Genomic DNA, 13,241 nt, shown 5'->3' with positions numbered 1-13,241 from the left:
AAATCGGTTCACACGGTGATGTCGAAGTCCTGCATACTGTAGTCGATAATGCTAGGTTTGTTAGCATGTCAAATTGGGCTTGTTTGTTTAGCTTAGTTGTTTAACTTAGCTTGTAGCCTAAGTTAGTCTAGTAGTCTATAAATAGTCTAGTTCTCTCAAGTTGTTGAGAGATATTGATTGTTGTTGTTCACTTGTAATCTTTGAATCCTTATTGAGTAAGTGAATAGTAAAATAGTTATAATCTATCTTGAAGCTTTAACAAATGTCAACAAGAAGTCTCTAGTCATAAGTTATCTTTAGAGGATCTTGTGACAAATGTACAAGTACTTCATGTCTATTCAAGAAAGTAACCTTCTCAGAAGAGTTATTGTGTGTTAAGAGAGCAGAGAAAGACATATTCACATCTAACTAAGAGAGTCAAAATAATGAACATATGAATATGATCAGCAGATCAACAGAACAACGAAACACAACAAATGAATATCATCTGTACAGAAGAAGAAGAAGAAGAAGAAGAGAAAAAGAATGATGAATCCATTCTTATACACTTGGAAGCTACTCAACTTATATCATGCTCCAAGTATAATACCTTTATGAATCTGCTTAACCAAGAAGCACGCAATTTAACACAGAGGTTTACAACAGATTCCCTTGACAAGACAATCTGGAGTCTCTAGCATTTATGCTTGAGCATAAGTCTCTTTCAGTTTGATTGAGCAAAAAATCCTGAAATGAGGTTTAGGCAAGGAAGTCTCTTATCTAAGGACTTGAGTAGAAGTCCTGAACATGTAGTTTGGGCAAGGAAGTCTTGATCAGATTGATTAAGCATATGTCTTAAATAATTGGTTTAGGCAAGGATGTCATGATTAGGTAGATTAAGCAGAAGTCCTGGACAATATGTTTGGGCAAGGAATTTTTAATTAGGTAGATCAAGAAGAAGTCATGGACAATATGTTTGGGCAGTAAGTCTCTTGTTTGAGGGTTTGAGCAGAAAGTCCTGAACTATAGGTTTAGGCAAAGAAGTCTTTTGACTGCATGCTTGAGTAATGAAGTCTCTTTTTAGTTTGATTAAGCAAATATAATCAGAAAGATTATAGTGAACATCCCATGTGCTGCAAGGGGACTGGACTACTCTCACTTTGGGAGGAGCAACAATATATTGCATGTGTCTTTATTTACTTCTGCATGCAATTATTTTGTTGTGTATCGAACATTGAAGTCAGACTCTGATCTGACTTAGTTCTTCTTGATACAGAATATGATACCATCTACTTATTTCAGAATCAAAATTCGAAAAGAAGTAAGCTTTGGTATACAAAATTCAACCTCCCTTCTTGTGTATATTTTTCTCACCTTCAGTTGGTATCAGAGTCTAACTGTGCATAACACTTAACAGTGGTACAGTCAAGAGATACAATGAGAAAAACTATACAACACATTCTTCAGTCTTCTATGCATATTCATATCTATTGACAAAAGATAGAAACTACATAAGCTGAAGAAACATGATATGGAGAAAGTCAAACTAATGATATGCAAAGTGTACACACAAGTATATGACTTGAAAAGAATCCATGAATAATCATCTAGAGAAATTTCAGTCAACTGTCTTCAGGTCAAGAAACTTTTTTCTTCTTTAAGTCATTTGCTTTGTGAGTATAAAAGGATTTTTAATTTTGTAAGACTGACTTGTGGGGTAAGTGTACTTACTAAAGAAATCAAGGAACCTTTATCTATATTAAGTCAATTTCTTTGTGAGTATGAAAAGATTTTTAATCTTTAAGGCGGACTTGTGGAGCAAGTGTTATTGTTGAAGATATCAATGTTCAATCTTGATTTGCTTGTTGAGATAACTGAAGAAAGCAAGATTGAATAAAAAAAGGAAGGGAAAACTCCTGCATCGTGACTCAAACTGTTTGCAAAATGTTATGCAAATAGTTTCTCATGTTTAAAAGAAAATTTAGACAGGGAAACCGAAGGAGTCAATCTTGCACTAAGGACTCACATTCTGAAACTAGGTAAGAGTCTGGCTCAGATGAAGATAAGAATGTAATTCTGTTGCTCAATTTAGAAAGGTGTCTGATGAACCTTTGAGTATGCACGAGACATCTTTTCAAATACTCTTTGTACTAAGTTTTAATAGGATCAAATCTTGCTTCCATGGAAAAGCAAGATCAAAGAAGAAGAGCTTAGTTTATCAGCTGTTGAAAGTAGCATGATTCTAAATCCGTCATAATCAATGACAGGTAAGTCAAAAGGTTTTAATCAAAATAAAAGATGAGATTTCAAAGTCAGTAGTTTCGGAAAAGATAAACATTGTGATCTTTTGGTCTCATGGTGAAAGGAATTCAGAACCTAAAGATCTCTAAGTCAAAAGGTTGTAAGGAAACCTAAACCAAAGAGTTCTAGATCCATATGCAGAAACTAAGGTAAATGACAAAACAGTTGTCATGATCCCTGAAGGAAAGTTGAACCTTCCATTCTTTGATTCAGAGTGATCTTCTATCTCATGGAGACTATCATCAAATAGTGTCTTACAAACAAACAGTTGTCGTCTAACTCAGTCTGCAAACACTATAAAATCTTAAAAGGATTGTGATAATAAGGAAGAAATGTCATTGCTTTATGCTTATACTTAGACATTGCACAAACAATGGCCAAGTGCAATTTTGACTATTCACAGCTCGTCAAGTCTGTAACCATTGGTCTCTATCTTATTCAAAAATAAGATCATTAGAAGAATGATCTTAAGTCAACTGGGGACTTTTCTGAAAAGTTCTGCTCAATCAAAGCTTTGAATGATAAACATTAGATTCTAAAACTCTGTCAAAAGCCGAATCTGATGAACCTTCTGCTAAAATCAATAAAGCTTTTAAACTCCACAACATGTACTTTAAAGAGCATGTCTCCATCTGAAGATGAACATGATTATGGAAGATCTAGAAGATTGAATTTTTTAATTATTGCTCAAATTCATACTAGACATAAAATTAGATGAAGAAAGTAGCATTTTTCTTAAAATATATTTTCTCTGTCTTGATATAAGTACCAATTTGACAAAAAATTATCTTTAAATATAAACAATTTTTTTTAAATTATTAAATACATTTACTTATTTATTTTCAACAAACCTCTAATTAATACTCTAAATATCTTTGAATACGACTAAAAATCATAAGAAATGGAAAGATTACCTATCAATTATTTTTAAAAAGAATGAAATAAATAAAAAGTATTTATATCTAGACACAAGAAGAATAAAGGGTTCCCACTTGCGCTTTATTTTGGAGCAAGTGGAAGAGGAAGGATTAGTGTGCCCTACTACTAAGAAGAAGCGAGTAGTTGCATGATTAACACGTGCATTTTTTTTGTACAACCAATTGAGTATAATTTCCGGCAAACTCCCACTATGATGAATTAGGCACAAACAGCTCAATTGCTATGTGTGAACTAAATATCACAGGTCATCCTCCAATTGAATATACTCTATAGGGACACATGCATTTAAACATGTTTGTATAGTACTAGCAAAGTTTTAAAAAACCATAAGTTATCACAAAAACGGCGGCGACAAAACGGTATGAGAATTCACACTGCAACAACTACAATCAGTATCACAACACCTGTACTGATCGAAATCGCGAAAGTCTTTATGCGAACGTAAAGCCGTGACAATTATTTAAAACCTTGAGTACTAGTATATATATTGTCCCTTAGAAGGGAATTAGAAGTATACCTTATTAACTAATGAATATGAAAAATAAGCCAATAATCCTTTTGGTTCCTTATCCTGCACAGGGACATGTTAATCCCATGCAAAATCTAGCCTCATCTTTTTTAGCTCAAGGATTTGAAACTTTGATAATCCTCCCTCAACATGTTCATAAGAAGATTAATGTTGATGATGATAATGGTAAGATTGTTAAGTGTGTTGGTTTAGAAGATGGGATTGAAGAGGAAACAACAACACCTGATTTCTTTGCCATTGAGTCATCCATGGAGAACACAATGCCAAAACATTTGGAAGAGTTTCTTCAAAATAATGAAAGGCTAGGTGAAGTGTGTTTGATGGTTGTTGATTTGTTGGCATCTTGGGCCATACAAGTGGGTGAGAAGTTTGGGATCACTACTGTTGGGTTTTGGCCAGCCATGCTTGCATCTTATCTTTTGATTGCAGCCATACCTCAGATGCTTAGGACTGGATTGATATCTGATACAGGTTTGTTTTCTCCTCTAACATCAAATCTTTCTTCCATAACCCCAGATATTGGTCTAGTGGTGAAAACTTGAGACCTGAGAGTGTGTTGTTTCGAATCACGTTAGGTGCTAACAATCACTTTGTTGGATTAGTCCATATAGAGCGTAACACTGTCTTTAAATGGACATCTGCTAGTAGACGGTGAGATTGATCCTCTTAGCTTAGTCGGCCTCAAGGCCGAATATCAAGAAAAAAGCTTGTCCTTCCATATTGTATTAGTTGAATTTAGTTCGTAAACTATCAATCACATTTCATTTCTTTTTGGTGCAGTTTAATAGTTCGGTTTAGTTTTTGATTATTTTTTTTCAACAGTCATAATTATAAGTTAATGACAACAGTTGTTATGTATATATTTGCAGGACTTCCACAACATGAAGGAAATATTACCTTTGTACCTACATTGCCCTTAGTTTCAACCAATGATTTACCATGGCTTATAGGAACAACTGATGCAAGAAGAGCAAGATTTAAGTTTTGGATGAGAACTTTAGAAAGATCAAAAGACCTTAAATGGATCTTAGTGAATTCCTTTCCCTTTGAAACCAAAGTTAAGCAGCAAAATGTACTATTTATAGGCCCTATTTGCAGGCCTCAAGAGTTCACCAAAACTCTAAGTTTTTGGGAAGAAGATTTGACTTGTTTGAAGTGGCTAACAAATCAAAAGGCTAATTCAGTTGTTTATATCTCATTTGGAAGTTTGTTCAATCCAATAGGAGAATCCAGTTTGAAGAAACTAGCACTAGCTCTTGAGGCTACAATGAGGCCTTTCATTTGGGTCTTGAAGTCCACTTGGCACCAATGGTTACCAATTGGGTTTTCGGAGAGAGTTTTCAAGCAAGGGAAAGGCATGGTTGTTTCTTGGGCACCACAAACAAAGATCTTAAAACATGTTTCAGTTGGTTGTTTTATCACACATTGCGGTTGGAATTCTACGTTGGAGGCTTTACAGTTTCGAAAAAAGTTGTTGTGCTACCCTTTGGCCGGAGACCAGTTTCTGAACTGTGCGTATATTGTTGAGGTATGGAGAGTTGGTTTAAGATTGAATGGGCTTGGTTTAAAGGATGTTGAAGAAGGAGTTGAAAAGGTGATGGAAGATAAGGAAATGAGTAACCGATTAGATACGTTATATGAAAGGTTCATGGAAATACATGCATGTGATAATAGGAGTGGACATTTTCTTTTGAAAGAAATGCTTAAGAAAGCTTCTATAATTCATGAAAATTCTTGTTAAATCATCATTCATGATTTTCCACCATTAATAATTATATTACGTTGTATGATACTTGAGGGTTGCCGCACCGGGGGAGAATCCTGGGATAGCGTCTGGAGGTGCCGCTATTAATAATTCTGGTCATCGAATAGTTGTTAATTGTGGTTTGATCAAGGGAGAGACTAGGCTCTATAATTCCTAGAGGTTTGTTATTATTGTGTTGGTTATTTCCTTTGAATTGGAAGTTACCAATATTGCTGTGTCTGTGTCTATAATAATTTCTATTGCATTAAGACATTTCTATGTAACTGCTATTGCATACAGCAGTTACCAAGTAAGTGTTACTCTAGTTGCAAACTTCTGAGACAATCTTCTTTTAAGGGATTAAGATTTTGAGATGATTTACACTTCAAAACTAATTTCTAAGCCATTTATGAATTTCATTTTACATATATAGAAAACAAAACATATATTATAAGAAGCTAGAACCATAAGATTGAACTATATAGGATATTATTGTAAACAATTCAAAAGGTAGCCTTACACAGCATTGTCATTTTCATATTCATTCTCATAGGCATGCCCACAAACCACATATTATGAATGAAGTATTAATAACCTCAACAAGATATAGATAATAACCATTAAGTTTTACAAATCCTTCTTCACCACATAAATTTTCATGGTCCATATACACATCATAACAACAAGCATCAAATAGCCAATTAGCTCCCATCATCCATTTTACAAACATTTCAATTAAACCTCACTTTCATGATCTCATACAAGTTAACAATGTAATATAATGATAGATGATACTAATTCTCTATACTAATTAATCTTATTGAAATTTGGTGTTTGTTCCTAGTCATGTTCCTATATACTACTATAAATAACATGTATATCAAAGAAACAGTTCACAACAAAGTATCTCTCACATAAAACAAGTGTATAGTATATATAACCTGTGCTCCGAGATGAAGAAAGCAGACGTGGTTTTTATCCCTTCTCCTGGTGTGGGCCATTTAGTTTCAACCCTCGAGTTCGCAAAGCTTCTAATCAACCGTGATAACCGTCTCAGAATAACCATCCTGGTGATGAATTTCCCAAACACCTCAGAAGCTGATGTGTACACTAAATCCCTTCCCATATCAGATTCACTGCGCGTCATCAACCTTCCAGAATGTTCTCTTCCACCAACCTCCAATATAACTTCCTCCATGACAGCTCTCATCCAAGCTCAAAAACCAAACGTCAAACAAGCAGTCACTAACCTCACTACTGAACTAGGCGAAAACGGAGTCCTAGCTGCTTTCGTTGTTGACATGTTCTGCACCACCATGATTGATGTTGCCAAGGAATTCTCCGTCCCTATGCTAGTCTTCTACACTTCAGGTGCTGCTTTCCTTGGTTTAGCGCTTCATCTTCATACTCTCCATGAACGAGACAACGTAGATTCGGATCAGTTGCTGCAACTCACTGAGTTGACTGTCCCGAGTTTCGCTAACTCTGTTCCTTCAAAACCGTTACCTACTGCTGCTCTACGTAAGGACACAGAGTTGTTTTTTATGAGCTATGCGAATGGCCTCAAGAACGCTGATGGCATTATAGTAAATTCGATTGAAGAGCTAGAATCCTATGCAGTTCAATCGTTTTTATCTCATCCTAGTTTATTCAATTTACCTATATATCCGGTTGGACCAATATTAAACCCTGAACCCAAAACCACGGGTACAATTGATTCTGTTGATGTCATCAGATGGCTTGATGATCAACCTCTTTCCTCAGTAGTTTTCCTCTGCTTCGGGAGTAGAGGTTCTTTCGACGAGGATCAGGTTAAGGAGATCGCGCTTGCTATTGAGAATAGTGGTGCCCGTTTTGTATGGTCTCTCCGTAAACCACCATCGAGGCAATGTCTAGCTCAAACTGAAAACGTTTGGCCGCGTTGTCTAGGTTATAGATACGCTTCAAGTAGTTCCACATTTCTTGGGCAGTGGAAAAAGATCGCAAATTATTAATCATGTGAGGATCAATAGTACCGAGAATCCAAGTGATAATCTGAGCATCTTCTATTTCCCATGCATCTAAGTCAGTTGTCTCTAACGGTGCCAAAGAGACATCGTCCAAGTGACTCCATAATCCTTTCCCTTTAACATACATCCGAAACTGAAATTCCCAAACAAGATAATTCTTTCCGGTAAAACGAACACAAATATGATCTATCTCTTCTTCGAAAGCCATAATATCAGAGATGACTTAAGAACAATTTTGTTAACGTAACAATTTTGTTAACGTGAAACAAAAAACACCAACGGAACACTGAAGAAAATACTTGCCGACACCAAATCAACACCCCAATTCAGGATACTCGCCGACACCAAGTCAAAACCCTAATTCAGAATACTTGCCGACACCGAGTCAAAACCCTAATTCAGAATACTTGCCGACACCGATACGATAACACGATCAAAGCAAACACGATTTGTAAGCACCCGAGATTAGAATCGCAATCTTGGAAGAGATTACCGAGAACCGAGATGATTTCAATTACCGAGAAACGAGATCTACCGAGACGATTTCAAGAGCGACCCAGTGGGGTGACGCTGAATAAGGCCAAGATTAACCTAAAACTCACAGGTTTGATCGAAAACCTACTGATACCATGTCAATAATTCTTGCCTTGATACTTTTCTCATTATTATTTCTCGTATATATAAAGGTTACAGGGCTATATCGGTAATTACACTAAATAATTACATTTAAACTAATTCCTATTCACACGAAGGGCACAATGGCTCCGCCTTCTGATTACTCTCTGACTTGGATTTGGTTTTACCCGAAGGCTTTTTAGATAGGACGAGAGAGACTGGAATGGTAATTGGATGGGCCCCGCAAGCTCAAATACTTGCTCACCAAGCCATAGGAGGATTCGTTTCACATTGTGGTTGGAATTCAACTCTGAAGAGTATATATTTTGGTGTGCCTATTGCTACGTGGCCGCTCTATGCTGAACAACAAAGTAATGCTTTTGAATTGGTGTGTGAATTGAAAATGGGTGTGGAGATTGTGTTGGATTATAGGGTGGAGGATAATAGCAGGCCTAACTATTTTGTAACTGCTGATAAAATTGAGAGAGGAATAAGGAGTGTGTTGGATAAGGATGGAGAGTTCAGAAAGAAAGTGAAAGAGATGAGTGAAAAGAGTAGGAAGACTTTGTTACAGGGAGGATCTTCTTACATTTATTTAAGCCGTTTGGTTGAATATATTGTGAATCAAATGTCAAATTAAATTATCCTTTTTGATTTTGACTCTGTTTGATGTACTCAACTTTTTTCATGGAAGCAAAGTCCTTAATACTTTTTCATTTGTGATGTTTTATTTATACCATTCTAACAAATAAGTTATGGTGTATTTGTCGGTGCTGCTTGCCTACTAGTACTCGCTCGGGGAAAACTGTCCAATAGAGGTTGGGCCTGCACACTGCAGATAACCGTGGCCGCCGTAATATAGAAATTGCATTGTTATTCTGCGGCTTCTTGTTGAAGGCCACTCCGCAAAATTCACTGTGTTAATATAGAGCAACAGATTTACCTGTAGCTATGAGTTGGGTGTATCATTTCCAACTCGGTAATGTGGATTTTGAACTTGACTCAAAAAAGTTGTTGATTATTTCCATAGCAATAGTAAGAATGACAGTAACTGAATTTGGTGCTATTATATGTGATTGTGGTTGCTTATTCCCTTCCTTTCTACAAACTCGTGTAAAATTTAATTTACGATAAGCCAATCAAGTAGCTCATGTTCTTGCTTGATCAGCCACATATGTAACTAGTTTCAAATTTGTGCTTCATACTTGGATTGGATCACAGTACACGCATTTTCTTTAACAGTTCTAGCAGTACACACACTTGACAGAGGCATCAATATTGTTGAAATTGTGTCTGACATTCTGCAGCTTCTTGACGAAGACGATTAGACATAATTCGTTGTGTTAACAAAGAGAAGCCTCTATATAACTTTCATGACTACTACAACCAAGCTAATGAAATTTTGTCTAAATTTTGTGCCAAAGTAAGTGTTGTTCTAGTTGCAGACTCCTGAGACAATATGTTAGTAGGCCTCCGATCAAGTTTGTTTATACTATGCCGTAAAGCCAAAAGCCCAAGTAATTACACTCAATTTATGTTATTAAGTATGTTTTAAATAGAATAAGGATATGACAATTAGTAGTCATCGGAATTATTAATCTCAGATAGCAAAGCAGAGTTGCTGATCCCAAAAATGGGATAGCAGATAACAGAATAATTTTTTGGACTAATTATATGAATAACCAATATATTTAATGTAGATTAAATAACTTTTTGGACTAATTATATGAGTAATCTACGTATATTGATCCCAGAATCAATATATTTTAAAAGAAAGGAAAGAAAAACAATGATATGAAAGAAAAAACAACTTGAAAACGAATAAAAATACAATGAATAGAGAAGAATAGGACAGAGAACAAAATAGAAAAGCAGAAAAAAGAAGTAGAGAAGAAGAAGAATAGAGAGAAGCTTGAAGCAGTTGAGGCAGGGGAAGAGTATGGGCAAGAGAAGCAGCAAGCAAAAGAAACACAATGGAGAAAGAAAATGCGAATGAGAGAAGAGAAAACACGAACGACTATAATAAATTTTCCAATTTTAAATTTTTTTAAGGGTTAAAAGGTCTTTTCTCATTCCAAAAAAGCCTTAAAAGCAGAAAAACCGCTTCAGGGCGGGAAGCGCTCCGCTCCCGCAACCCCCTATCCCAACTTTCCCGGCCGCTATCTAAAACTTCTGAGACAATCTTCTTTTAAGAGGTTAAGATTTTGAGATGATTTGCATTTCAAAACTAAATTCTAAGCCATTTATGAATTTCATTTTACATAACTAGAAAACAAAACATATATTATAAGAAGCTAGAACCATAAGATTGAACTAGAGAGGATATTATTGTAAGCAATTCTAAAGGTTTGCTTGTGTTTGGTCGATTTGGAAAGGTCGGAACGATATGGTGTTCAGGAACAAAAATACCTCAGTCGAAGAGCGACTTGAATCAATTCAAGTTTTGTCCTGGAATTGGTTAAAGTGTAAGTCACGTGGTTTTATTTATCCTCTTGTTAATTGGATATTAAAACCAACTGAATGCTTATACGGCTGATGGTATTCAGAGAATAGGCCAGAACAATTTCAGATTTCCAATCTGTTCGACTTGGAGGAGTGCGGCGAAGAAGTTCTAAATTTAGCTATAGTTTTTGTTAGTTATGGTACAGTTTGGTGCGAGTTCTTGTCAACAACTTAGGTAGGTGATGTTGGTTTTTTGCTAATCAGTTTTGTTAAATCCTTGCTGTTTTGTCTAGCAGTAGGATTCTTTTGTTTTCAGGGGTGTCTGTAGCATAGGAGTTTGGCTTGGGATGGTAATGTGTAGTTAAGGTAAACATTTGGGTGGCTTTGTAGCATAGGAGTTTGGCTTGGGATGGTAATGTGTAGTTCAGGTAGGTAAAGATTTGGGTGGCTTTGTAGCATAGGAGTTTGGCTTGGGATGGTAATGAGTAGTTCAGGTAAAGATTTGGGTGGCTTTGGATTGATGTTAGAGACATGTCATTTGTTGGCATTTCTTATGCCTTTGCCTTTTTGTTTAATATAATTTTATTGGCTTTTCAAAAAAAAAAAAAATTGCCTGCACTGTCATTTTCTTAGGTATTCCCACACACCACATATTATGAGTTATTAAATATAACTCCAACAATATATAGACAATAACCATTCAATTTTACAAATTCTTCTTCACCATATAAAGTTCCATGGTCCATATATACATGATAACAGTAAACACTAAATAGCCAAAAATCCCCCACCATTCATTTTACAAGCATTTCAACCTCACTTTCATTATCACAATCTCACCTCACTTTCATTATCACATACCAGTATTAATGTAGAAAATACAGGTGATTAAATGTGATAATATACTGTATATGATTATGTATCTCACATATATAAATGATAGATGATACTAATTCTATACACTAATTAATCCTATTCCTGTTCATATATACTACTACAAAATAACAAAGTCACTCACATAAAATAAGTGCATAGTATAAAATGTGCTCCAAGATGAAGAAAGCAGACGTGGTTTTTATCCCTTATCCTGACGTAGGCCATATAGTTTCAACTCTCGAGTTCGCGAAGCTTCTAATTAACCGTGATAACCGTCTCCGAATAACCATCCTGGTGATGAATTTCCCACACACCTCAGAAACTGAAGTCTACACTAAATCCCTTCCCATCTCCGATTCACTCAACGTTATCAACCTTCCAGAATGTTCTCTTCCTCCAAACATTGCTCCAACTTCCTCCACGACTGCTCTCCTCGAAGCTCAAAAATCAAACGTCAAACAAGCCGTCACTAACCTCACTACTGAACGAGGCGAAAATGGAGTCCTTGCTGCTTTCGTTGTTGACATGTTCTGCACCACTATGATTGATGTAGCTAAAGAATTCTCCGTCCCTACACTTGTCTTCTACACTTCCGGTGTTGCTTTCCTTGGTTTGATGCTTCATCTTCATACTCTCCGTGAACGAGACAATGTAGATTCGGATAAGTTGCTGCAACTCACTGAGTTGTCTGTCCCAAGTTTTGCTAACTCGGTTCCTTCCAAATCTTTGCCAACTATTGTGCTACAAAAAGAATGGGAGTCGTTTATTATGAACTATGAGAAAGGCCTGAAGAATGCTGATGGCATTATAGTAAATTCATTTGAAGAGCTTGAATCCTATGCGGTTCACTCGTTTGCATCCCATCCTGATTTTGTTGGTTTGCCGATATATCCGGTTGGACCCATATTAAACCCTGAACCCAAAACCAAGGGTACAGTTGATTCTAATGATATCAACAAATGGCTTGATGATCAACCTCCTTCCTCTGTAGTTTTCCTCTGCTTCGGGAGCAGGGGTTCTTTCGATGAGGATCAGGTTAAGGAGATTGCACTTGCTATTGAGAATAGTGGGGCCCGCTTCGTATGGTCTCTCCGTAAACCGCCATCGAAGGGCACTATGGCTTCGCCTTCTGATTACCCTCTTTCTGACTTGGATTCGGTTTTACCCGAAGGCTTTTTAGATCGGACCAAAGAGATTGGAATGGTAATTGGATGGGCTCCACAAGCTCAGATACTTGCTCACCAAGCCATAGGAGGATTCGTTTCACATTGTGGTTGGAATTCAACTCTGGAGAGTATATACTTTGGTGTGCCCATAGCCACCTGGCCGCTCTATGCTGAACAACAGGCAAATGCTTTTGAATTGGTGTGTGAATTGAAAATGGGCGTGGAGATTGTGTTGGATTATAGGGTGGAGGAGGTTTATAGCGGACATAGCTATTTTGTTGCTGCTGATAAAATTGAGAGAGGAATAAGGAGTGTGTTGGATAAGGATGGAGAGGTAAGAAAGAAAGTGAAAGAGATGAGTGAAAAGAGTAGGAAGACTCTTTTAGAGGGAGGATCTTCCTACATTTACTTAGGTCGTTTGATTGATTATATTGTGAATCAAGTATAAATTGAATTATCCTTTTTTATTTTGAATGTGTTTGATGTACTCAACATGTTTTTGAATGGAAGCAATGTCCTTAATATATTTTCATTTTAAATGTTTTATTATACCATTCTAACATTTAAGTTATGGTGTATTTGTCGGTGCTGCTTGCCTACTAGTACTCGCTCGGGGAGAACTGTCCAACAGAGGTTGGGCC

The 13,241-nt window shown here is 36.3% G+C and overlaps 2 protein-coding genes and 1 pseudogene across 2 annotated transcripts; all 3 read left to right on the top strand.

Annotated features, from left to right (window-relative positions):
• Positions 1-3,717: 3,717 nt before the first annotated feature.
• Positions 3,718-6,018, top strand: LOC131615875 (UDP-glycosyltransferase 82A1). Its single transcript, XM_058887052.1, has 2 exons — positions 3,718-4,219; positions 4,618-6,018. The coding sequence occupies exons 1-2, from the start codon at positions 3,748-3,750 to the stop codon at positions 5,487-5,489; spliced, it is 1,344 nt and encodes a 447-aa protein (XP_058743035.1). The 5' UTR covers positions 3,718-3,747; the 3' UTR covers positions 5,490-6,018.
• A 251-nt stretch (positions 6,019-6,269) lies between these two features.
• Positions 6,270-8,850, top strand: LOC131615877 (anthocyanidin 3-O-glucosyltransferase 2-like; annotated as a pseudogene).
• Positions 8,851-11,599: 2,749 nt separating this feature from the next.
• On the top strand, positions 11,600-13,126 carry LOC131615872 (anthocyanidin 3-O-glucosyltransferase 2-like). The gene has a single exon (XM_058887049.1). It carries the CDS (start codon positions 11,600-11,602, stop codon positions 13,046-13,048), a length of 1,449 nt encoding a protein of 482 aa, XP_058743032.1. The 3' UTR covers positions 13,049-13,126.
• Positions 13,127-13,241: the final 115 nt, after the last annotated feature.

This window comes from Vicia villosa, linkage group LG7, assembly GCF_029867415.1.
Source record: "Vicia villosa cultivar HV-30 ecotype Madison, WI linkage group LG7, Vvil1.0, whole genome shotgun sequence".
In the NCBI taxonomy this organism is placed as follows: domain Eukaryota; kingdom Viridiplantae; phylum Streptophyta; class Magnoliopsida; order Fabales; family Fabaceae; genus Vicia; species Vicia villosa.
The sequence above is the reverse complement of the archived record's forward strand: the minus strand, read 5'-3'. Positions and strand labels throughout refer to the sequence as shown.